The sequence below is a fragment of the Apus apus genome, chromosome 2, assembly GCF_020740795.1.
Source record: "Apus apus isolate bApuApu2 chromosome 2, bApuApu2.pri.cur, whole genome shotgun sequence".
NCBI lineage: Eukaryota > Metazoa > Chordata > Aves > Apodiformes > Apodidae > Apus > Apus apus.
This window is the reverse complement of record NC_067283.1, coordinates 89,126,919-89,152,194: the sequence shown is the minus strand read 5'-3', so window position 1 is coordinate 89,152,194 and position 25,276 is coordinate 89,126,919. Positions and strand designations below refer to the sequence as shown.

The window sequence follows — 25,276 nt, the reverse complement described above, 5'->3', positions numbered from 1 at the left end:
GCCAGTTTTTAATCCCTCTGTCTTGTGGATCCTCCTGCAGAAGATAGCAATGCACTCATTTACAGAAGAAAAACTGGAGGAAAAGTAGTCACTTCATAGTTCTTAGAGTAGAATTGATTCTAATGTGTTGCACCTAACATATTTTTCCTTCTAAGCCAGCTTTAGTCAAGACAACATGTTAAAAATTTTAATAGGAGCTATCAATTGAGAAATCTATGATGTCAGTGTTAGGACAGAACAAGCAGAGAATGTATTTGCTATTATGTACATTGCTATTTTTACAATTTAAAAGGTTACAGTCATGACTATATTCTGTAACCTTAGCTTCTTCCCATTTAAAATATGGATTTACGTATTCTTGTTCCAGCACATCTAAATCTGGCTGCTCTGTTTTCTAATTTGCTGTCTTTTTCTTCTAAAAAGTAGAAAAGTTTTTGGTTTTTTTTCCTATGTATTGCAGAATGACCTAATTGAGGGAGATCTACTTCTGGTGCGTATCATACCAGATGAAGACGGGAAGTTCGGATTTAATCTAAAGGTAAAGCAGCATTCTCTTAGTTCCCTAAGTGCTTTATAGAGTTACAATGCTTTAACTTCATGGTTATTTTTCATTTTTAATGCAGTGCTTTATAGAAAGCATTATATTCTACAGGAATTTCTTACCAACCAAGAGTTTTTAGAAGTGGCAGCCTAATCCTTAAATGCTAAAGCAACATTTACAGAAATAAGTCTCCACTAATTCAGTCGTTTTTAGTTGCATATGCTATGGGCATGGCACTTTTCCAAAGCAGACTGCTTATTTAACTGCTTCCGTCTGAACTTGGAAGCCTAATTTAAGGCACCATCTTTTAGAGAAAATTTGACCTCTGTGTTATGAAACAAATTATATTGTTTTTTCTGTGCAGCCTAGTATGTCCATTAAAAAAATCTTATTGAAAAGGTGAAAATTAATTTATGAAGAAAAAGGAAATTACTATTGATAATTTACTGTTGTAAATTTTTGACATTCCCTCAAGGAAACTCCCATTTAAGTACATAGAGTAGTGTAAATAGTCATAGTATCAAATAGGGGCAGAGTTTGGTCTTTTCACCTTGGACATTTATTGATGGGACAGTGATAGGACATCATGTAAAGAGAGTTAGGGACTACAGTTGTTGGGGACTTTGTTCCTACTTGATCCCTTGCAGGTTCATAACATCTAAGAACACTGCCCGCCTTGCAAGTCCAAGTGTTGAATTAGGCTTGCTTGAAAGGTAGGGTTAGAATAAATGCTGCATTTGATCTGTTTATTGGCTTTTAAAATATATGGGCAAGCAAAGACAATGAATCTAGTTTACTGGAAATTGGTAGATTTAAAGACTTATCACTCTCCCTCTCATTTACTGATGAATTCAATCTTACCACCCTTGCTTATAATGACAGAGCATTAAGTTTGTATAAAAACAAAAATGAGTTACTACTAACTTTAAAGGCTGCTTATGCTTATTATAATGATATATTTATGGTTCTTATTTACTTGACATTCCTCTAGGGTGGTGTGGATCAGAAAATGCCATTAGTGGTATCAAGAATAACTCCAGGATCACCTGTAAGTAAATTCTTAAGACTTTGTTACTTCCTCCACCACTCACAGAATTCCATACACGTAGGAATTTGGAAACCCATGACCAGTATGAAGTTGCAGCTGATCTGTTCTCTTTAGAAGTTGATTTGACCAGTTGTTTCTTAAACTACAAATTACTAGATCTGGAAGCAGTGGCCAAACCAGATACCAGTAGAAAGCATGTTTGCTTTCCCCTGTCATCTCGAAAAGTGCATTTTGAACTGGAAAATGTTTGATGAGGGGGAAGTACAGTGACTGAAAGTATGGAGCAGTGTTCACTAAAGAAGTAAGTAGGCTGGGCCCTGCAGCCTAAAAAAAAAGAACTTGTGTAAGGGAGGTGTAGTAGAGATCTGCAAGATTAGGAGTCCTGTGAGCAGGAAATTCTCATAGAACAGCTATGGCCTACCAGATTAATTTAGTGTACGTCAGGTTCCTCATGCTTAGTGAAGTAGTGCTTCATACATAAGATAGGCCTATGAAACTCCTTGACAAAGGGTACTGTGGTTAAAATATTTTTGTGGGTGGTCAGGAGAGTACACATAATTGAGGAAAATATCTGCTGACAGTTACCAAATAGACAAACCACAACAGGCTGAGGAAATCTTTAGGGCTAAAAATATTTATATGATGGGGAGAGTACTTGGCGGGGGAGAGGGGCTGCAGAATGTGTTTGTTCTGTTCTTTTTTTTCCATGATTTTTGCTTATGGAAATATTTATGGATTAAGTGGAACATTCATCAGAATCAGTACAGCCATTAAATTATGTTGAAATAATAATAGTAATATAACATTTTGGTAATTTTTTTCCTAAATAATTAGTACATAAATTTGTGAGAACATATGTTATCGCAATTTTTTCTCGTTCACCTTCTTTTCCAACTCTCAATAATTTTGGTGCAAACTTGGTAGGAAATATGGCTGACTTAATCAAAAAATCTGATGTTCTGTGCATCTTGTAGACTCTTCTGTTCTATCATAGAACTGATATCTAAATGTCATTATGTAAATCAAGATAAAACACATTGTTTGAAAAGTTGTTTTTGTTGCATTTATGATTTGTGGCTTGCCTTACACAGTGCACAGCACTCCTTTGTGAACTACAATAATTATTTGAATGAAAGAGTACTAGGAAATTATCATTATAACTTAAATCCACAGAGTAATATTAAAACAGTCCTTCAAACATTTCATGGTCAATTTAGCAAACTACTTAAGGGTGATTTGAAATAGTGAGGTTAATGTAGGGCAAACGGGCTCAATCGGAGAACGAAAGATGCTTCTCCAGAGGTAATGATTTCCTGTGGAAGATTCAGATTTACTTCTGGAGGGTGTTGTTCTGTTTCTTTGTTTTTTACTTGGATTGGAAAAGGACTGGACTTCTAACTTACATGCTTCATTTAAGTGTCTCCAGTTACATAAGCATAGATACAAGTGACCACTTACCTCTCTAGTCTTGTAAACCACCAAATGAACAAGTTATCAAGGAATAAAGAAAAATTGGAAACAGTTATCCATACTCAACAGCAATGTTATAGAAGTCACATAATGTTCCAGCAAGAAGAAAAAAATATACTTCTTTTCAGAGTGCAGCAGTGTTAACATTGATTATATTGTTTTCAGTAAACTAAGTCAGTTTTATAAACTAATTTCCCCTGTTCTTGACTGCTTAATGGAATGTAGCTGATATTTGAAAGTTCGAATTAAGCAATCTATGGAATGCATTTTTACATTATTTTAGCTCAGTTATGCCTTTCCTTCCTTGTACTTGCTGCTATTTTAACTTGCTCTAGATTCACTCATTAGCCTTTGAATTGTCCTCAGGAGTACTGTTTGATAATATTTGTAAAGATTATTTCTCAGGTTTGTAGGTCACTTTTTCCCACTTTCCTACAAAACGATACAGGTTTTTTTTGTGGAGGAGGGGAAGCAGATCTACTGTGCAAAATAGGGCAGTATTTTCCCTTTCATATCCTACAGTTCTTTTAAAAGGACATTAAATCTAAAGAGCAAGCACTTCCTACGTCTGTTTTTTTTGTGGTTTTTTTTTAACTAAAATTCTGTACTGTTTTTTTTCATTAACAATATTAATGTCCTAGGGGGGCTAAAAAAGTCATTATGGTTTTATTTAATAGAGCTTGTCGTTAAAAAATCATGTGTGCTTCTTGGAGCAATAACAAGATGATTAGCATAAAATGAAACATTGGGTGTGTCAATAGAACAGGAAGCTTTTGACATAATTAATTGTCTGGAAAAGCTCAGTATCTGAAAAATCTACAGATTATGCTTATGTGGAAGGAATTAATTCTCCTTCAAGATATATTTTTTTTTATGGTCAGATGATTCAAGTAAGAGAGTTGAGGCATTAACATGTCACATGATGAACAAAGTTTCTTTGGGCAAAGATATTAATCTCCTTTTGTAATAAAGAGTAATAGCCAGCAACCAGCCAAGCAATCTAAATTATAGACAAATACAGGAGATCAGAAACCATTCCCTCCATGTTCTTGTTGACTTCTTGAATCTTCTAGACTGACCTCATGTGGTCTTTATATCATTCATATTTTCAAATAATTATGTTTCAGAGAGAATAATTTAGGTCTCAAACAATAATATTTTAGAGTGATTATATTAATCAGTCATTCATAGTTGCATTCTTCAGTCTTGCTTTTGTACAAAATACGGCAAGGAAGTTTCTGAGGAGCTGTGAATACCAAGTTAAGTCAGTGTTGAACATCATGGCTGTTTCTAATTCCTGATATTTTTCTGTTTAAATATGTTGCTTTTTATTAACCTTTGTCAGTCTTCATCATCATTCTTTATTGTCTTATTTCTTTAGGAAAAAAGTTGGAGGAAACTACTCCTTTTTTTTTATTTTTTTAAGCAGTTTTTCTGCCCAAGATCTTTTCCTCTTGCATACACCTTTCTTTTCTATCTTCTTTCTATTGTCCTGTATCAATTCTGCAGCACTAGTAGCTGTCTCAAGTTTCCTTTCACTCTATTCTCTGATGCTGGTGGCCAGTTTATTTTTTTCTTCATATCCTTGTCTGTATTTTTTTGTTTGTTTCTTTTGTTGTCCATGTTCTTGCTTTTCTTTTTCTTGGGTTTTTTTCTTCTCCTTTCTGTCTCTTCCAACTTTTTACTTAGTAAACATCTTAGTTTTTACTTAGTACATCACTGGTAAACTTAATTTAGGATCAGATCTAATTAGAACATCTTGTTCACATTTGGGGTGTTGATGTTGGTTTCTTCATAGGGCTAATCACTTTGGATGAGTAAAGTCTAAGGAACCTGTGCTGGCATTAAGGAAATACAGGGAACAGCTATGAATAGAGTAACACTAGAGGCCTATGCCTCATTCATATAACAAATGAAATGGATTCTATATCTAAGTGTATCACTCTTGTGTAGCTGGGTACTTTCTAGACAAAATAAAAATTAGGATAGCAACGAAAATAGAATTGTTATGCTACTTGACATTCAAATATTGTAGAGTCTCACACATTCATATTACAGAATCACCAAAGATTGGAGAGGACCTGGAAGTCATCTTGTCCAAACCCTCTGCTTTAGGGTCACCTAGAACCAGTTGCCCAGGTCCATGTCCAGATGGCTTTTGGATACTCAGGGGAGACTCCACATCACATCTGGGCAACCTGTTCTAGTGCTCAGTCAACCTCACATTAAAAAAAGCATTTCCTGATGTTCAGATTAAGCTTCTTGTGTTTCAGTTTGTGCTCGTTGCCTCTTGTCCTGCTTCTGGACACTACTGAGAGAGCCTAGTTCTATCTTCTCTGCACCTTCCCTACAAGTGTATATACATATACATTAACAAGATCCTCCCTGAGCTTTCTCTTCTCTAGACTGAGCACTCCCTGCTCAGTTTGCCTTTCTTCATACAAGAGCTGCTGTAGTCCCTCCATCACCATCATCATTCTGGTCATACCTTGAATTGCTTTGCACTGGACTTAGAGCTAAGCACACTAGGAAGTGGGACAGCAGAAAGCCAGACAAACCCTAGGATCCACCAGTTAATCTAAGCTGCTGTATCAAATAAAAGACATAATGCAGGTTTTCATGTGAGATGGGGAAACCTTGTTTTAGTGGTCTCTGCAGCACAGGTAACAAAAGAATTTGTCACAAATGCAGGGTACTTGAGCATCATAGGTTGAGTACTTCACTGCATCTTCTTGTTAAAACTTGCAGTAACTGAAGTGAGGAAGAGTGTTCTCTATTTGTAGATATCATTTTATATCCACTAAACAAGAATCTGATAAATAACAAAAATCTGAAATGTGTATGGATTTATTTACATTTTAAAAAGTGCATGCCTGGGGAATGTCATGTTGCTTAACTTACGTTCATCTGAATCATGTTTGGACTTAACATGCTTCAGTTTTTATGCAGTGAATACTGCTATATGTACCCAGAACACTTTTCCCAAAAATTCCTTTGCAAATGGCTGTAACCAGTGGTTGCTGAGGCTTGAAGTCTGAAAGGTAGATCTTTAAGGGCAATCCAATGATGGCCGTTTGATGAATACGAATTCTTTTTGTAGCTATCAATCTGCTGTTTGAACAGTTTCTAATCTTCACTGAGAGGCTTTGAAGGAAGAAAGACAACTTTAGATCTGAATTCTTAGCTAGAACTTCTGATATGGAAGATGAAGCCTCGTCAGGAGAAATCTGAAGACTTTGGTTACATGATGAACTTAATATCCTCATGTGTTCCTGCTTACATGACTGGATGCAATGACATTAATGTGTTTCTTTGGTCTTGAAACAGGCTGATAAATGCATTCCAAAACTGAATGAAGGTGATCAGATAGTATTAATTAATGGCCGAGATATCTCAGAGCACACGCATGACCAGGTGGTCATGTTCATAAAAGCCAGCAGAGAATCTCACACGAGAGAGCTTGCGCTTTTGGTCAGGAGGAAAGGTAACTGGGCTAATTTCTTAATTTTTAATGTTTTTTAAGACTGTTGCTCTTGCGCTTGGTGATATGTCCTCTTCTGCTTACATAAATGTGTTCCCGGTGCACTGGGAATAGGCCTATCCTAAGAAGTAGATTCCCCTGCATTTGAATTAGTAGTACAAATATTTCTAATTCTGCAGCCTCTTACATCTGCAACAGAGAATTTATCAAGTTTAGAATTCCTTATTTTCTTGAGTCTAAAAATCTATGAGAATACATAGTACCTTGCAGGAGTTTTGGTGTGGGTTTTTTTTGTAAACATAGCATAGTTTCACAAATTACCAGTTGCAAGTTTGCAAACATCCAGGGACCGTTCCCCAGTGCAATGATAAAATTTCAAAAAGTCAAATAAGCTTCTTCAATTTTTTCCTTATTTTCTTTTTTTCCATTCTTACAGTGGGCATTTTGTGACAATACTGAGCTTGACCTGGGCTGGCTACTTTCTCAACTGCTGCCAGCAACAGGAAAGAGTCTATGAAATATACGGGGTCTTAAGCCTGTATGTTTAAAATATGGGGAAACCCACCCAGTTTGGTTTTTCTTCCTTCCTATTTAAACACATGCAAATCCCAAGAGCTTTCAGATGATGTGAAACTTCTAGTTTATTTATTTTCCTTAAGGGCTATGGTAAGGCCGTGACATGAATGATAATGGGCTTTGCACAGAGTTCCTGATTACATGAGGATGTAAAAATCTGAAGGGATTGTGCATCACTAGGAAACAGGAGGGAATAAAACTGCCTAAATTATATGTACTTCTGTAGTATTTACTTTATTTAAAATTTCTCATGTTTCTAGGAGAGCAGGTGGGCTCTTGGTCCTGTTTCTGCTGAACAGTCCTGCTGCTGTTATTGCAGGCCTTTCCACTGGCTCTATGCAGTATTTAGTCTTCCCTTAATTTTTCTAGTCCCCTTCCTACTTGCAGATAAGAGAATTCTGCTCTTAACTAAAGATAACCTGTGGCCCCATGGCAATCCTGTGTATAGGCATGAGTGTGAACAGCTTCCCATTTTCTGAAATTTTTCAGGTATGAGCCATTCTGATCACTGCAGAGAACAACAGAGACAGAACTGTGCTGATTAATTAATTAATGTTTGTCATGTTCTTTAACATGTTGGCATGGAATGCCATAAAGAACTGACTAATATTTTTATTTATTTATTGTTAGTTTCTTTGATGTTAGCATACGAACTTAGAGAAGGCAATTCAATTTCTTCTGTAATGGCAAGGAAGTACAGTATGATTGTATTTGTTTTGCTGTTGAGGGTCCAAATTTACATAAGCTCCTTTTGAGATATTTCATTAATGCTGCTCTAAACTTTTTTAGGCAAAACTGTTTTTTATCATGGTGGATGTTGTGATTCATTAGCCTCTTCAGCACTTTATTCTGTAAGACAAGGTTGCAGCAAAAATCTTTTTGTCTTTGGAAGTCAAGTTCTTTGCCTTCATAAATAGGCACCTCAAGGAGTTTAATTTTCTGAAAAGTCATAAGGACATTTTAATCTTAGTAGTTTCTACAATAATATAGTACTTAAAGAAATATGTTTAATTGCGTTGCTGTTTGCTTTCCTGAGGCCTGGTCTTTGCAAATTCTGTTGTTCTTGCAAGCTGATAAATTTTAATGTGTTGGAAACACATGCAGTATGTAACAGATTTTCATTTTCAATACATCTTTCAGTACTTAAACAGTTTGTGGAGCCTAAATCAGAAGATGAAGCTGATTCCCACAATCTCCCAGAATCTATTCTTCCTATCTGTTCTGAATATGGTGGTGATACACTGGAGGAGTCTATGGAGCAGCTAAGGAAAGGGCTGGAAAGTGGGACAGTCCTTATCCAGTTTGAGGTAGGTGATGCTCAACTCTCAAATGTCATTAACATAGACCAATAGCTGTGACTAGCAAGTAATGTAAGGGCTTAAGTGGTTGGAAATCTCATTTCACCCATTGAGTCTTTATCTCAAGAGAGCAAACATGTGACTTGCCCATCACTTTCACTCTTCACTACTTAGGACATGGAAAACTGAGTTACCAGTCTTCGGTTTATTAGTCTTGCATAAACCATCAGCTGCTGAGAAAAATTAGTTTTTAATTAACATGTTTCTAGGTCAAGTACCCTAAGCTCTCTAGATTTTTATTTTTCTTAATTATTTTACTGCGTAGAATAGTGGGGTTTTGACAGAGATCAGTCTTGTACTTAGGTTTTGGTGTGTTTTTCTGTGCTGCTCAGTGACATTTCTATCACATCTTTTATACCTTAAGTTAGGGTTTCAAGTTCTCATGTAGTACCTTCTTTTATGGAATAACACGAGCAACTTGATCATTCCTTATCTTCTTCTCTTAGAGGCTGATATGAAAGGTTGGAATGTTAATTTCCATTTGCTGGAGACTTGTAATACTCAGTTCTGTAGTGTTTCTCCCTGTTGATCTAAAAAACCTGATGGTTGCTTCTTGGGCAGATTATTTCATAGGTGAGATTCCCCTGTATATAGGAATGAAGCTTGAAATAACGGCTGTATAGATTAATGAATTAATGTTTGTCACATTCAATGTGTTAGAAAACTGACTAATAATGGTTTTTTACTTTATTCAATTAGTTCCTTCAGTGTTAGCTTAAAACATTCCAAAAGATAATTTAGCTGCTTCTCTAATGGCAAGGGGGAACAGTGTATGTGTGTTTGTCCTTGTTTTGCTGTTTTGGATCCAAACATTTATTGTTACTTTGGAGAAACCTTGGTTGTTAAGATTTATAAATTTTGTATTGTCGAGTTCTGGTGTAATCCTTCCTGACACTGAAAACTTAGAGAGCAGCAATACAATTTTGCCCTTCTTGTTTTTTTTAATGCCTTAAGATTTAATGGTGGTGACTGAAGAGTTGTGGTATTACTTATTGCATAACCTCTCCTTTAATGAGGTTGGATTTCTGAGAGTTAAGATCCCCTTTCCTTTAAGAGAATATAAAGTAGGGTTCATAGCTGCTTTCCCAAATCCACAGCACTGGTAGCAGTGCAGCAATAAGAATGAGTCTGTTGGCTATTGAAATGGTAACTCAAAAGGTATGAACTAGCCTTTCAATGCTTTGTTAAATCTCAAAGTTGTTTACTAAATTTGTGCACAACGGTCCTGTCATAGTCTTAGTGGGATATTTGATCCTTTTTGAGTTTTTTCCTGACAGCTTTTATAAAGGGATATAAATGATGTTAGAAAAAAACCTCAAAACCTTTTTGAAATCTGATAAACTAGGGGATAGTTTAGTGACTGCCTTTCTTTGAGTTAATTGTTCTGTGATCTTGAGAATCAGAAACAATTGCAGGGTCACCTCATCCGCTTTGGTGGCTCTCAAACTCTCCATTTGCATTAGAAAAATAGTAAATGTTTAGCCAGTTGACTATGAATAATTAGGTTTTTCCAGAATATCTTCCTTCACTTAAGTGGAATTTGAGAAGTCTGTGAGTGGCAAATGACTTCTTGTCAAGCAATAATAGTGAAGTCCAGAATTGTTTACTTAAATTGTTTCTGTCTTTGAAAAAAAGCAGAAATTGCAACTTAGCTCTAGTAAAATGGAACTTGAGTCTTAACTGATGGAACCTGTTTAGTTGTTACCTATATTACCAAGTTCTGTTCTCACATGGCTTGTTTATGCTGTTCAAGTTGAAAACGTGGTGAGCTGTGATACTCAGGATTCAGTAAATCTCACAGTAGAATAAGCTTTTTGTATCATGTTCCTTTTCTCTCAACCAAAGTAGGGGATTTATCATCTATTTGTTTAATTGAATTTATGTATGGAACCATATTCTAAATCCCCATTAAGCATGTAAGATACAATTAACTCTTTGGTAAGTATTCAGTGAATTGTATCACTTATATAACTCTGGCACAGCAAAGATAATAACTCTGTTGTAACTTTTTTCATGTGTGTTTAATACAGAGAAACTCTAGTTGTGTAATTGCATTTCTTGATTTTTGTTGTTGTTGCTCCCCCTCCCCTCTGTGCCTTTTGTCCTGTATGATGCACTTAATGCATTTTGAAATTAAAAATTTATTTCTGCTTATAGAATTGTATGCCTATATGTACTCCAGATAAAGTTTGCAAGATGGGAGATGGCCCAAAAGAAAGGGGAGTCACTTGATAAGAGATTCTGATACATTGACGTTTTTTTTCCAGGTACTTGCAGGATTTAGTGTGATGATTTTAGTCCAAGAATAGAAGTTTGGTTGTTCATTTGTTTGTAGTACAGTTGATTCCAGAAAATATCAGTCTACAGCTGTTGTTTTTTTCTTCCAATGTCTTTTATTGCTCACTTCTTCCACCATCAACCTCTGTGTTTCTTCTGGCACAGTCTTATAAGAAAAAGGCAACTTTGCAGGGAAATAATTGATATCAATGATACTTACAACTTCCTCTCTTTTTTTTCCCCCCTATAAATTATTCTAGAGATTATGATGGACTAGCAATAACAGAAATTCTTGTCATTTTAAGAACTGCAAAAATCTCAGGTGAATTTTGCAGATGGTTAGGAAAAAGATTAAAGAGAGAATATTTTTTTCAGTCTGTGTATTTTCACGTGAATCTGTTTATTGTGTGTATATCATAATTGCATCCCTCAAAATCTTACCATTACTCATTCTGTCTTTCAGCAACTTTATAGAAAGAAACCAGGATTGGCTGTTACATGTGCAAAGGTACCTCAGAACATGGACAAGAATAGATACAAAGATGTTCTACCTTGTGAGTATTAAATACAGGCTTTCTACTTATTTTTGCTTTGTTGTCTAAATGATATCTCGTGAAACTGTTGTATTGAACTTCTTGATGAAAGTTTTCACTATGTAATCAAATTTGTATACTTGTTCAGTTTATTTTCCAGAAGGTTCTCTCTTTTGGTTTGTATTCTGTTGGTTTTGTGCCTGCAGTTCCTCAGTGTTTTGACTTAATAGAAGGGAAGCACACTCCTTAATTACTAATCTGATTCCCTCTTTTTTTTTTTTTTTGTGTTCAGATGATGCCACACGGATAGTATTGCAAGGAGATGAAGATTACATTAATGCAAATTATGTGAATGTAAGTCATATAGAGCCTTGCATCTGCCCACTTTCTATATTACAATAGCAAACTGAATTTAGCCTTTTAAAGTAATAAGTGGTTTACATTTTAGATTTTGGGGATTTGTAAATTTAAAATATGTAAAGATTCATGATGTAAAAGATTGTCTCGCATGAAACAAGTGACCATCCTGATACATAGTAGATGCAGGCTTGTGGTACACTCAGCGATATGTGCAGGGTATTTAACCAGTAAAAATTTTTCTACCTCTCTGTAGACTGCAAATACTGAGGTTATCTCCTATAGCTTAGAACTAAGCTGAAGTATCCAAAAGATAAACCAGAGCCCTGATTGCCCTACTTAGTGTGGAGGCTGTGAGACAGGGAAAAGAGGGGAAAAAAAAGTTTTGTTAGATATGTCATTTAAATACGTAAATCACAGAATCAACCATTAACTTCCTGTGCCTAGTATCAGACAATAAATAGTTTTTGCTAGGGTACCTTTGATGTACCTTGCCATTATTCCTTAGAAAGAAAAATTTGGGAAGCTTTGCAATTTCAAGTTTTCAAATACATTTTTGCTATTAATCATCTCTTCCTAGTTCAGCAGGAAGGACTATAGTATCTGTAGTATACATCTGGTTTAAATTAAATATTTAAAGATTTTTGTACTGAAGAAATTGTAATCTTGATTGCCTTGTTACCTAGCTTGCTGCCTTAATCTTCCTTCAACTCTGTTTCAATGAAATGCTGAATTAAAGAAAAAATAGTACTTGAGTAATGAGAGCAAAATTTACATAGGAACTTTTTTCTCTTTATAGATGGAGATTCCTTCTGTGGGCATTGTGAACAGGTACATTGCTACTCAGGGGCCTCTTCCACACACATGTGCACACTTCTGGCAAGTAGTCTGGGATCACAAGTTGTCACTGATTATCATGCTAACAACTCTCACTGAACGAGGTCGGGTGAGTGTCCAGGTTCTTTGTATGCTGAAGAAATGTACTGTGCCTTTAAACTTTTTTTTCCCCCATTCTTCTGATTAAATAACCCTAAAATAGGCAAACTTATTCTAATTTCTCTGAAGGCCCCCATGAGAGCTGGCCTCTTGTGTTCCAGTTGTTGTCCTGGTGATTCAGCAGACACCTGGAAACATAGAGCAGGTTGAACAAAGCATTCAATCTGGCTTCAAACAAGTCTGCAATTGTAGTGCTTACTATTTTTAGCATGTTGGTGTTCAGAATTTAACCTGCTTACTTTAATTGATGTTGTAGGTTCTTTCCTAGAATTGCTCTGATGATTCTCTCAATTCTGTTTAAATATACTCTAGCTCTCCATTAAGTTCATAATAATACAGTGAAAATTAAAGCAATACCTGAAATATTCTGTTATACTCGGATTTAATGTGTCCTTTGTAGTTTTAAAGATGAAGGTTTTAGATTATTAATATACATAAAGGGATTTTTTGTGAAGTTTTAGAAGCTGAAAACTGAACAGTGGAGGTTTTTAACAGGTGGAGATGATGACTCTTTTATGCCTTCACTGTAGGCTTTATCTGTGTTTCCTATGTGATCTATCATATACAATCAAATTTATCTGGAATCTAAATCAAAACCACTGGTTTTGGAAAGTAAGAGAGTATTTCAGGTCCTAAACAGCATAATGATTGAGATTGTAAGTAGGGACAATGCAACACTGTTCTCTTCCTATACATTTTAATAATAATTTTTATTAGCTCCAAAGGAAACCAAACAAATTGGTATTCCCAATGTTTTTATTTCAGCTTTAGTTAATTTGTCTACTCTATCATCAGTAGGTATGTTTCTGAGCCTTTGCTGTAGCTTTAGCATTTAGATGTAATTAGTCATTTAAGAGAAGACCACTGTCTTCAGTCTTACATCTGACATAGGAAAGAGATATGCATTACTCTGACAAATGACACATCTACTGAAGCTGTTCATCAGTTCTTTTGGTTTCTGAGCTGAGCTTTCCATACAAAGTGTGAAGGGCAATTTTAATCATTATGCCTGCAATAACTTTCTATGTATTATTCTTGCTACTAATGTTCATAAGCATTATTCTGTATTTTAAAAATATTTTTGCCTTAAAATATGAAATACAATCAATGGAAGAAAGGTGGTTTTTCCCATTCTGTGAATTCCTGTCAAAACCTGAAGTAACACATAGGTCCTAGTGCCCTGAAAATGAATACCTGAGTTAAGGAAGCAATCTTTAGAAGATACCTAGAGGTCACTTCATTGCCTTCACAACTTGCTTTCACAAAGAAGAGAAGAGAAACCACTCTTGTGGAAGCAGTCTGACAAGTACCAGGCATGCTGAGCTTCTGATGGGTGCATGTTAAGGGGTGACAACACTTCTGGGTATTCCTTTTCCTGCTCCCTCTCTCTGTGCAGAAGCTCTTAGGGTCTCCAGAAACAGTCTGCCTTGCTCTGTCCCTCAGCTGAGAGACTGCAGTTTTGGAATAATAGGGATCAGACTGGTTTGCACTACTTTTTGCAGTCCAGCGTAATCTGGCTTCAATGTCTAAGAATAATTAGGGTTGAAGGGACCTGTGAAGATATCTGGTCTGCTCCTCTCTGCTCAAAGCAGGGGCAGCTTCAAAGCATTCATGCATGTTGCACAGTGTCATGTCAGTTAAGTTTCCATGGATGGAGGTTCCACACCCTCATAGGGCATCTTGTTTCCGTGCTTGACTGTCCTCGTCCTTTCATTGTTCACTTTCAAGAAAAGTGTACCTCTGTCTTTGCTATAACCTGTTATTAGGTGACTGAGGTTAGTTTTAAATTCTTCCCCTACACTTTTCTTCTTAAGATGGTATAAGTCCATCTATTTCTCCTCCTACATTATGTCTTGAGAAGTCATTTTAGCAATTGCAGGTAAGCACCAAACAGAAAGTACCTGGTATCAAATTTACCTGAGTTTTTATTATAAATTGCTAAAACAAAAGTTTATAGAGAATTTAGCCTATATTGTCATGTTATTTTCCAAATTGGATGTAAACACCTCACCAGCAAAGCAGAATAGATTTTATACTCCTGTAATTCCCTGAACCATAGCATAGGAAGGGAGGCTGGGAACAGAAGTGCTTGTATGCAGTCTTGATGTGTGTTTAATTTTCTTTACAGACCAAATGTCATCAGTATTGGCCTGATCCACCAGATGTAATGGAATATGGCAGCTTTCGTGTCAGATGCCACTCAGAAGACTGTACAATTGCTTATGTTGTCAGAGAAATGGTGATCACAAATGTTGAGGTAAATGCCAATTATCTTTAATTATCCCCAAACAAGTAGAATGAATCCATGTGTAGATAGCTAGATACAGACTCTGTGTCTGAGCATGTGCATCTGTGTGTCAATATACGTATTAAAAGAATATGTATATATTGTATGAGTCAGCAGAGTATGATTATTTCTTTAGAGCTTCTACAAAATGTACTTTAAGTTCTGTAATACATTAATACTTTATGCTATACAAATACTGTAATAAACTTCATAAAGAAGTTTAAAGATTTTCTATAAACAGTTTTGCAGTCACTGACTTCACAAGTGTTCTGATTTTCAGTAAGTTTTTTCCAAGTAACTGTGCTCTTTTAAGGATGAAATATGGGTCACTTGGTTAATGGCACTTGCAGCTAGAATAGCTGATGAAGATGTGAATCACAGTAGTGTCATTTTGAGAGAAGATACAAAATCTCACCAGCTCCTTTTCATCATCTTCAGTCAGATTTTTAAAAAGAAAAAAATCCTTAAATGTGTAAGTTGAAATGTGCTCTATTTATGTAAGGTACTTGTGTTCCTTAGCAGTAAATACTTTATACTAATGTTAGGGTTATAAAGCAAAGAGAAATCTAAATACATGGAATACTTGCACACAGTGGCTTGTGCTGGGAAACCTATGTTCAGATCATATCTAAACTTCCCACAACCTGAAGGCAGGTGATGAAGTTTGGCTTTTGATTGTGAGTTGTTCTACATTTCTCATATATTTCCCTCTTCATTTATTTTCCAAAATTTGATGGTCACTAGTATTTTCTAAGAAGATGAAGTGTTTGTACTACCATAAGATACATGTGTAAGAAATCACTGTGTGCTGACCAAATGCTAGTTTACAGTTCCAATATGAGTCAATCTTTTAAACTTGTGTATGGTTAAGTAGATTTTATTGTTACTAGAATTGCTACTAGTTAGGAAAAGGAAATAGCTGTTTTAAAGTCTTATATTTCATTTATGTCCTTGCAGCAAGATGACCAATCCTTTAGTCTCATAGATTTGTAACTGATTCTGTCACTTGACAGTGCATCCAAATTTGTTTTGACATGATTAAAATTTCCTTTGGAGTCTTAAATGTGTGAGAAGCCAGCATATAAAGGTCTTTAAGTTAGGATGGTTTACAGTGTTTCAGTTTCTAGCTATGAGAAATCACCTGTTTTGCCAAATTAGGCTTTACCAAATGGGCAGGGTCAGCACAAGGGACACAGACACCCGATTAGCTAAGTTGGCTTGTTTTTACTGACTGATGTTAAAAAGGATACAAGAACCACTACAGAGATACACAATATCTGCTAAAGACAAATACACCACAGCTAGAATACTGTAGCAAAGTCAAAGCAAAGCACAGCAATGCATCTAATCTTTACTAGACAAGAACAGCTATAGTGATTCAGCAAGATGCATCACCAGTTGCATTTAATATGTTACCATCATCCAGGTCCGCAGTCGCTGGGGAGCCCTGGTTGCAGTGAGGGTCTGGAGAGCCCTTCCCGGCAATTGGGAAACACTCGTTTCCCAATGGAAACGAGTGGGTGCAGTGTGTCCACTTCTAGGTGAGGTCTCCAAAGTTTGCTGCAAGAGGATTCAGCCTTTCTAATACCAAATTAGCAAGTCAGTATGACTTGCTGTGGGAAACTGTTCTTTTCTTCCCCACATAAGTCTAAGCAAAATGCCTTTTAAGCCAGCGAAGGCCTCTCCTGATTATTCCCAGCTAATGGACTAAAACAGACTTGCTTCTCAAGGACAGCTGAAACCAAATTAAGAGGTGTGGTACGGGACAGAAAGGACGGGCAACAAGCCCCCCAATATCGGCTCGCGACACCTGCGTATGTCTCTTTGTGCAGAAACATTTGGTGGTACCACCCCCTAACCAGCCAAGACTAGGGCTTGGCCAGCCCCTGGAACATGGTTGGTAGGGTTCCCTAAAATATCTCGGCATAAGCCGTATTTTGGTGGTCAATTGCACAAGATCATGCAGGAGTCCCTAAAATATCCGGTTTGGCATCAGCATAAGTGGTTTGTGAGTGGTAAAATAATTGGTATGTTTAAAATTACAACTTAGCACAATACCAGTTAGCACAAAGACTAACAACTACACAACATACAGGATTCATCTGTAGGTCAACTGTGGTTTGGGCCTAATGTCCAAGCTCTAGCACTTCATCCAGTCAGAGAGCAGCATGATTTTTGGTTCTGTTTTTCATCCAATTAATCTGTAAGTGATAAACTTGATACTTGGTTAGTGTCACTCAAACTGTGAGATAGTTTTTGAGTAAGTTCACCAGTGACTGTACCCAGTATGTGTTTTCACTTCAGTTGTCTATTTACTAGCATGGAATAAGTTGAAATCCTATTGAGAATGGATCAGTCAGTTGCTTGTCTTGTTTTTTGGGTTTTTTTTAATACAAGTTTACTCTTTTTGAGATGAAGGTTGTGTGAAAATAAAATGTGCAGTAATAGACATGTTGTCAAGATGTGCAAGTTAGAAGGGTGTTCAATAGTGTAAGTTGTCTCATGATAGCTTTCAGTTAAGATCATTGTTGCAAAGGATATACTTGCATAGATTACATCTGGGACAAAAGCTACTCCTAGGTGGATATGTGGTTTTGTGGCAATTTGTTGGGTTTTCTGTGTGTTTGTTTTGTTTTTTTGCAGAGGGCAAGTTTATTTGTACACTTGAAGTGGCTACACTCAAAACACTCAATACTGAGCTGTCCCATACAGTAACAATATAACCCTAATACTTTGTAGCTCTGTATCATTTGGCATTTCAGATGGAAAGAAAAACCTTTGTAGCTTGTTAAAACATAGGAAAAGAAGTCTCTGAAACACTAAGGTATCTTCTGGTTTCATGTATCATTTCAACTGTTTTCTTAAAGGTGACCAACTGTATTCTTCTGTAGGCATCTTTTGTTTGAGTAGACTATGCAAAGCTTCATAGGTACCTTCCTCTCACAGATATTGTTGTATTCTTGGAAGAATATCTTAAAAGTCCTCTGAATTCATACCAAGGTTTTATTATTCTCTAAACCAATGTGAGCATCATTGGACTGGTCCTTATGAAGACAAGTAACTTTTAATAGTAAGATGGATAAAGTTTCAAAAATCACAAGGGACTTGATTCCTGTTGGAATGGCATATTTGTGAAAAAGTTTCCTGTGAATTAAGTTGCAGATTTCAAATGTGCCTTTATAGGGGAAAATAGCTCCAAAGAGAAGTTTATTAAATGGTGCCCTTGGCCTTTTGTTCATACATGTTCAGAAGACTTGAGGAACAAGAAACAAGGCTTTTTCTGAAGCAATTTAAGTCAGTGCTTCTTTGCCTGTTACTGAAGATCAGCAAATGACTTCAAATCTGAAACATTTGTAACATAGGCCTTGTGCAATGAAATAAGGATTAATTTCCTGCCTTTTCAAGACCAAGACTGAAAGCTATCCCATAGCAGAATGAAAGATAAGCATATCAAGCACTCGGTTTGTTTTTTTGAGGTTGTTTTTGGTTTGGTTTTGGTTATTTTTAAAAAAACCTTCAGAACACACTGGGGACCAGAACAAACAGACCAGAGGAGAGAAGTCATGTAGTGTGAGTGCAAAGTTCATCACACATTGCACTATTTCAGAAAACAAGATAAATATTTCTTTTCAATCATTGAAGAAACAGCATATGAAGGCTGAAGCAAACTTTTATTCAGTTTCTTTTAAGATAATTGCCTTGCAACATTTTTTTTTGCATGCTTTCCAGTTTTCTCTGCCTTTAAACAAGCTTTTTTCTTATTTTCAATTAAGTGTGACTAGAACCTGACCATGAAACTTAGTAAGGCTGTGGAGACAGTACTTGCTGAAGCATATTATTTACGTAACTTTGAAGAAGAGTAATTTTGCAAATTTTTGTTTGTGCTTTTTTGTACTCTGCCACATCTTATGTTAGTTGCTGCCACACCTCATTAGTTACTTCCAAAGTGCCCTGTAATTCTCCCAGCTGATTTTTTTATTAACTAATCTAAATCCTTCTAACAAAACAAAACAAAAAAATATGAAGATGTTTAAAAGTTGATTTAATTTAATCCTTTAAAGATGAGTTATACCATTGCTATAATGAATAAGGAGTGAGCACCGCTTTACTCCTTATAAACAACCCAGATCGAGGCAATTATTTAAGACAATTCCTTATGTCATAATGTGGACTGTTAAGCTTGATTATGCAACAAAGCCAGTGTAGTAGGGATATTGAGCATATAACAGTGTGCTCTTACAGTGTATTCTTACTCTGAAGAAGTCTTATGTAACATGCTTGTACTTAACATCTATGAACTTTTTTTAAAAGCAACTCAATATATTCAAGCCTGTATTACTGATAACTTAAACTAATGGTTAACCCTTTCATCTTTTCTGAGCTTGTAAAATGGCTTTTGATGCTGCAGATAATTGTTGGTGGTTCTTGAGTGTCTTAGTATGCCACTGGCACTTATCCATGGTATGTGGCTTCAAGATCTTGATGCACATGGAAGGTGACTGAATACTCTTGTGTGTAATTTTAGAATGAATCAACTCTTTGTCTCACCCAAATGCTGTAATTCAAATGTCTCTCATTTAAGATAATCATCTTAAACTGTTACATGTAAGTGCTGCATTATCACATTTCCCCTTTAAAAAGGTTCTGAGTAAGCACACATAGATTTACAAAAGAGGACTTTTTAATGACATTTTCTTGTCATGTTTTTGTGTTTCTCAATCTTTGGCATTTCAGAAAATTTTAAAGGTAATCATTTGGACAAGTTCAACTATGTAATGGCAGCAAAACTGAATAGAAAAAGGTCATGCTTTTTCTTGCCAGGATCCTGGTCTTTTGATGTACTGGATGATAGACCCCAAAGCAGTTTGTATTACAGCAAGCTTGGACATTAAAGTTAGATTACATTGTCCACTTGGGCCTTATGCTAGACCTTTTAGTAGTGATTACTCAGGCTTTGATTACTCTGATTGCTTTTAAGAAGCGAAGAATGAGCTGTGTTGTTTATATTCATGTCCCTGGAGGCAACTGTAAATTTCCGCAATTACTTTGACTCAAATAAAACTATTTCCTAGGACTCTATTTGGTATGTAGGCAGTAGTTATTCTGTCTTCTGTATCTTACTAGCCTGCTTCCTGGGAGTAGAACCACTTCCTCAAGTAGAAGAGGAAGGCAATCAGTAGAAGATATTTGAAATAGGCTATATATTTCAGTGGCTGTGCACTTAAGAGAAAAGGGGGGGGAAAAAGCCTCCTAAAGTCACTAGCATCACTAGGATTTGCCCCCTCTCTGCAAGTGTTCAAGGCCCGGTTGGATGGGACTTTAAGCAAGCTGGTGTAGTGGGAGGTGTCCCTGCCCATGCAGGGGCGTTGGAACTAGGTGATCCTTAAGGTCCCTTCCAACCCAAACCGTTATATGAAGATATTATTGCATGGGCTACTAGGGAAAGGCCAGTTTTTATAGACTTAATACAGTGAGGAAGGAGAGTTATTTATTATTAAGTCTAGCAATGGACATCAGTAAAATGCAGCTATCACTGTAACTGTTCCTAAACATTGGAAGAGGTAAAGGAGCAATGTGAAGACTCATCTCAGTTTGTAGAGTGAGATATCCTCACTGCATAATGCAAGAGAGCTCAGGAATGCCTTTAGGTTTTTTTCTTCCCACCGTAATCATTGGCTAAATCTTTAACCTGGTAATTGAGCCCAATCTGAAGGCAAAGATGATTGATTGATTTCATAATCAAAGTTAGCAAAGAGCTAAACTGAAAGAACTTTTGTAAAACCATTTTTTTTAGGTTTTAGAAATGAAAAAGAGCTTTTCATACAACAGAATCTTTTAACTAAATTGCTTCCATAAAGAAAAATGTTCTTCTCTGCATCATACAGAAATCATTCATATCTGTACAATAAACATGTGTATGAACAATATATATATAACATTTTCTAACATAAACCAGAGTTAGCAGAACTTGCAGGCTAAATCTTTATATTATAACTGAATGTGTAATTACACAGACATGCATATTTAGAATAGATCTGCAGCTATACTTTGAGATTGATATGGGTAGCAGAAAGAGAGAAAAATGGCATTACTTTTTTTTTTTAATGGGAAGACCTAATGTGCTGCAGGTAAGTAACAGATTATGTGCACCTTGCAGTACTGAGCTACTAAACAACCGTAGCGTTCCTTAATGCTGTACTGGATGTGTAGTCTCATTACCATCCTGTTGAGCTGTGATTGTGTAGTTCCAAGAGGCTGTTACTTTGATGTTGTTCTGACTAGTTCTCCAGCTGTTTTCAATTGTTTTCTTCCATCCTGTTCTAAACTATATACTGTTAAGTCTGTGTTAGTCTTGTTGTGTTTTACCTCAGGTCAGTCATTGATATCAAGGTATAACAGGTCAACAGTCAATAAATTTAAAAAAACCAAACACAACAAAACAACAAAAAATATGTTCATGTCACAGAAATTAGACCTGGTGCCTCATTTATTTAGAAAATGTTATGATTTTTATGCTTGCTAAGAATTATACATTCAAACTTCTTTCTGAATTTTAAAATGACAGATTTTCTATGTCATGCATCTTACAGCACCTGCAGAATGTGCTTAGTGTGAAAAGTATGCCTTGTATCTAGTAAACAGCAATGCAGGAGCCATAACACTGAACACTTTTTAAAAACCTTACTGTATTTTAGACAGAACAGCAACACACCATCACCCATCTCCAGTATGTTGCTTGGCCTGATCATGGTGTTCCTGATGACTCCATGGACTTCTTGGAGTTTGTGACCTGTATGAGGCCAAAGAGAGTAGAGAATGAGCCGGTCCTTGTTCACTGCAGGTACTTGTGTTTTAAAATTTCAGTTACAGATTTTTTTCAGCCTTAGAATAAGCATTTGCTTTGAAAAGTTTGTGTGCAGTACTGGAGAGTCTTTGAATTAGAGGAAAATGTTAAACTGCACTAATAGTGTTCGTTGTTGGAGGCAAGCACAGGTGGTGTATCTAAAGGACAAGGTTTTTTCTCTCCCTTTCTCCTGTAACCTTTTGGTGGAATGGCTTAATCACATAGTGATCATGGAACTGATAATCTGTAATGTAAGTTGTTCTCTGTTTTTATCCTCTGCCACCACTGTAACCTCATTTTGAGCAGAACTGCAAAGTTTTTTCTGCTTTTAAGTGCCTGTCAAAAAGCAATCAATTACCTCTTACTTTTTCTAGTAAAAAATACCAAACCAGTACGATTAAATTTGTAAGCAATTATAAGTGTTAAAAATTATTTTACTTTAAGTGAGTTTTTAGTTTTATTTATACACTTTTTTGGGGTCATAATTCGTAGGAAATATTACTGAAGTGGCTTTAAAGATAGGCTTTGCACTCTGAATTTTTTTGAGATCTTCATGTACTTTCTAAGGATGTTTAGCATCATGCTATTAAGACTGTGATATGAATACAGTGTATTGCAAAAACCTAATTTTATAGACTTTTCTGTTGCATTTCACAGTGCTGGAATTGGTCGCACTGGTGTATTGGTCACTATGGAAACAGCCATGTGCTTAATTGAAAGAAACCAACCTGTTTATCCACTTGATATTGTACGAAAAATGCGAGACCAGCGAGCTATGATGGTGCAAACATCAGTAAGTGATGGAGAGGAAGCCTCATTTTCTGCATACATACACTGCACTTGTCCCTTTTTAAATCAGATCATAAGAGTTTCTAAGTTATTTAATTGTATGAGTCTTCGGTTGCCGTTACATTTCATGCTTCCTACATGTAGTCTAACATAATGTGGTGTGCGTTTGTGGCTGCTTTGCTTGCAAGGTGTGTATTTAACTTTTTAATAAGTATTTCTCAACTTGCAATTAAAAGATTATTGATTTCTGTATCTTGCAAGTATTTAGAATGAACAAAGTCAGACTTGCCCAAATCATCTGTTTATGGTCCTTTCTCTGAATTCTCAGCAAGAAGCTAGAAGTTTTTGCTTTTCATTCTTAGTACAGAGCCTTATAGAAAGTTATTAAACTGGAGGTAAAATTAAAGGATTTGTAGGATTTGAAGGGAGGAAGTGGCTCTTCAAGAGGCACTTCAAGAATAGAAATGAAATAGGAACAATAAACTTATCTTTTTAAATTGTGCCACTAATCCAGTTTGGAAAAGCAAAGGACAGGAATTAAATTCAAGAGAAGCTGGGTAGTACCAGTAACTGAAATATGAAAGTAGAAGGTGATTTTACGACAGAGTTTCAAAGACAATTTGAGATCATAATGGCAATTTTGTGTCAGCTTTGGAAATTAACATCTTGATGTCAGACACCATGGATGAAGGCTGGGGTGCTCTACTTTCTTGAGTAGAGGTTGAGTGACAGAAGTGTGAGTCAACTCAGAGAGCTAAATGCCCTATGACAAATGGAAGTAAAGAGGTTTACACCCACAAAGTCAACAGTTAAATTGGGTGTTTCTGTCTCTCATCTTCAAAAGAAAATGTCTTGTTTTCCACTTAATCAAGCAGAAGAAGGAGGTAACTTGAGAAGACAATCTCTTTCCACTAATAGGTTAATTATTGCAGGAGTTAGCATTATGATTGACTAGTTGGGGGAAAAGTCTTGCATTATCAAAGGGTATGAAAGTGTCAGGAACTACGGTTGATTGTGTAACATTAGAATGCTCTGTGAGTAGAGATTGTTCCTGCATGCGACTGGGACTCGTTCATTGCTGTTTGAGTGTGCTCTCTGGAAGTGCATTGGGACTATATGGTTGAGGAGGGTGTTGTCTGAAGAGTCCCTTGACTGTTCCTGGCAGAAATGAAAGTTGAGCTTATGACACAAAATGTCATGAGGAGAAATGCTAGCCTCAAAGTTAAGGAAGCTGAATGATGACTTCTGGAGTGGTACCTGTCTGCACCCCTCAGTTTCTAAAATGAACTGAGCAGGTTAAGGCTTAAGCTTTCTAGAGCCAGTCATCTTTTTGAAAATCAGACATAAGCACCTGAAGTAAACTTCAGCTTACCAGGAGGCTGAGTACCTCCTGTTGCAACAGAAATCAGCAGGAATTGTTCTTACACTCTACAGTTTGACCTAACTGAAGAAGATGGGCAATAGCAGTGGCTACGCTGACAATCAGACCCTAAATGTGGAAAACTGAGTGTCTTAAATAGGATTCTTTACCTTGCTGGCTGTGTTCTACAGTTCACTGTCTGCACAATCAGGAGAGGGATGATCTGTAGCAGCAATACTGTGAAACTAAATTTGGTTGGTATTTCTGAAGTGTGCAGATACTGTTGTGAAAAGCCAATGGGCAGAGCTGGCGTACTGTGCTGTAAATGGGACATGGAAGCAAGCACTCAGCTGTGAGAAAGCAGGCTATCAAAGAGCTGCATATTAACCTTTTGATCTATCCCAAGTGTTCCATTGCATTCCCATGCCTGCATTCCAGCTTGTCCCACTGCTCATATTTGATATTCAGCTTTGAGCTTCTGGGAGAAGTAATTAGGGATGGTTCAGTGTTAATAGAGGGTAATTGTTCAGTTCTAATAGCCTTGCCCGAAGCATGTGCAGCTGCCCTGTGGAGATTGTGTGTGTGCTTCAGTTCTAAGATGCTACACATAGCAAGATGCATGTTATGAGTTACTGTCAGACAAGGGATACTCAATAATGAAGAATGGACTCATCAGCATTATTAATTGGTCAGTTTAGTGTCTGCTGTAGTTTCTCAAAGACCTGTTATTTAGTCATCAGGAACAGAAAAACAAAAGCTTCAGCCAAAATAATAAAGTTACAACAAAAATGGCATAACTGTGTGGCCTTTCATTTTAAAAAAAGAAAAAAATAACCATTATGTTCCATTAAAGAGTAAAAAGAGATACTAAACAGTTAAGAAAGAACTGCTTTCGGATGTCTATGATAGAACTAGTTATCAGCTGAGTGAGCAGTAAAAATACTTGAAACAGATAAGAGCAAAGAAAACAAATAGTCCAAGTCTGAGTCAGAGGAAGCAATGCTGAAATGTTCATTCTTATTTGTTCAGTAACTTGATCACACAAAGGAGTTAACAGAAGTATTGAACAGAGAGCTAAATATCACACTTGGGTTGTTCAGGCAGCAGAAATACGTAAATTACAATAACAATGAAGAGAAAAGTCAAGGTAATTAAGAAATAAAGACAAAAGAACAGAGTGATCTTGAAGGTGGGAGTAATTGACTGAAGGATTGAAAGAAAAGGCAGGAAAATCAAGATGCAGAAAATTAATTGCCATCCCCCAGTTTTTGCTAAGTTTTTCAGTACCTAATAGAAAATGTATTGAAGGTTATAGGCAAAAATAAAGTTCCTAACTACTGGTATTTAAATGCAGTGTAA

At 36.3% G+C, this 25,276-nt stretch overlaps 1 protein-coding gene across 7 annotated transcripts in view; it reads left to right on the top strand.

Moving 5' to 3' along the window:
* Positions 1-25,276, top strand: part of PTPN3 (protein tyrosine phosphatase non-receptor type 3) — a 125,141-nt gene that overhangs the window by 91,370 nt on the left and 8,495 nt on the right. For all 7 annotated transcript variants that reach the window (XM_051611339.1, XM_051611341.1, XM_051611338.1 and 4 more), the window contains 10 exons: positions 461-538; positions 1,533-1,589; positions 6,387-6,543; positions 8,257-8,423; positions 11,215-11,305; positions 11,577-11,638; positions 12,441-12,587; positions 14,766-14,894; positions 21,620-21,765; positions 22,426-22,561. In XM_051611339.1, coding sequence (XP_051467299.1) covers positions 461-538; positions 1,533-1,589; positions 6,387-6,543; positions 8,257-8,423; positions 11,215-11,305; positions 11,577-11,638; positions 12,441-12,587; positions 14,766-14,894; positions 21,620-21,765; positions 22,426-22,561 — 1,170 coding nt within the window. The remainder of the gene's footprint in view (positions 1-460; positions 539-1,532; positions 1,590-6,386; positions 6,544-8,256; positions 8,424-11,214; positions 11,306-11,576; positions 11,639-12,440; positions 12,588-14,765; positions 14,895-21,619; positions 21,766-22,425; positions 22,562-25,276) is intronic.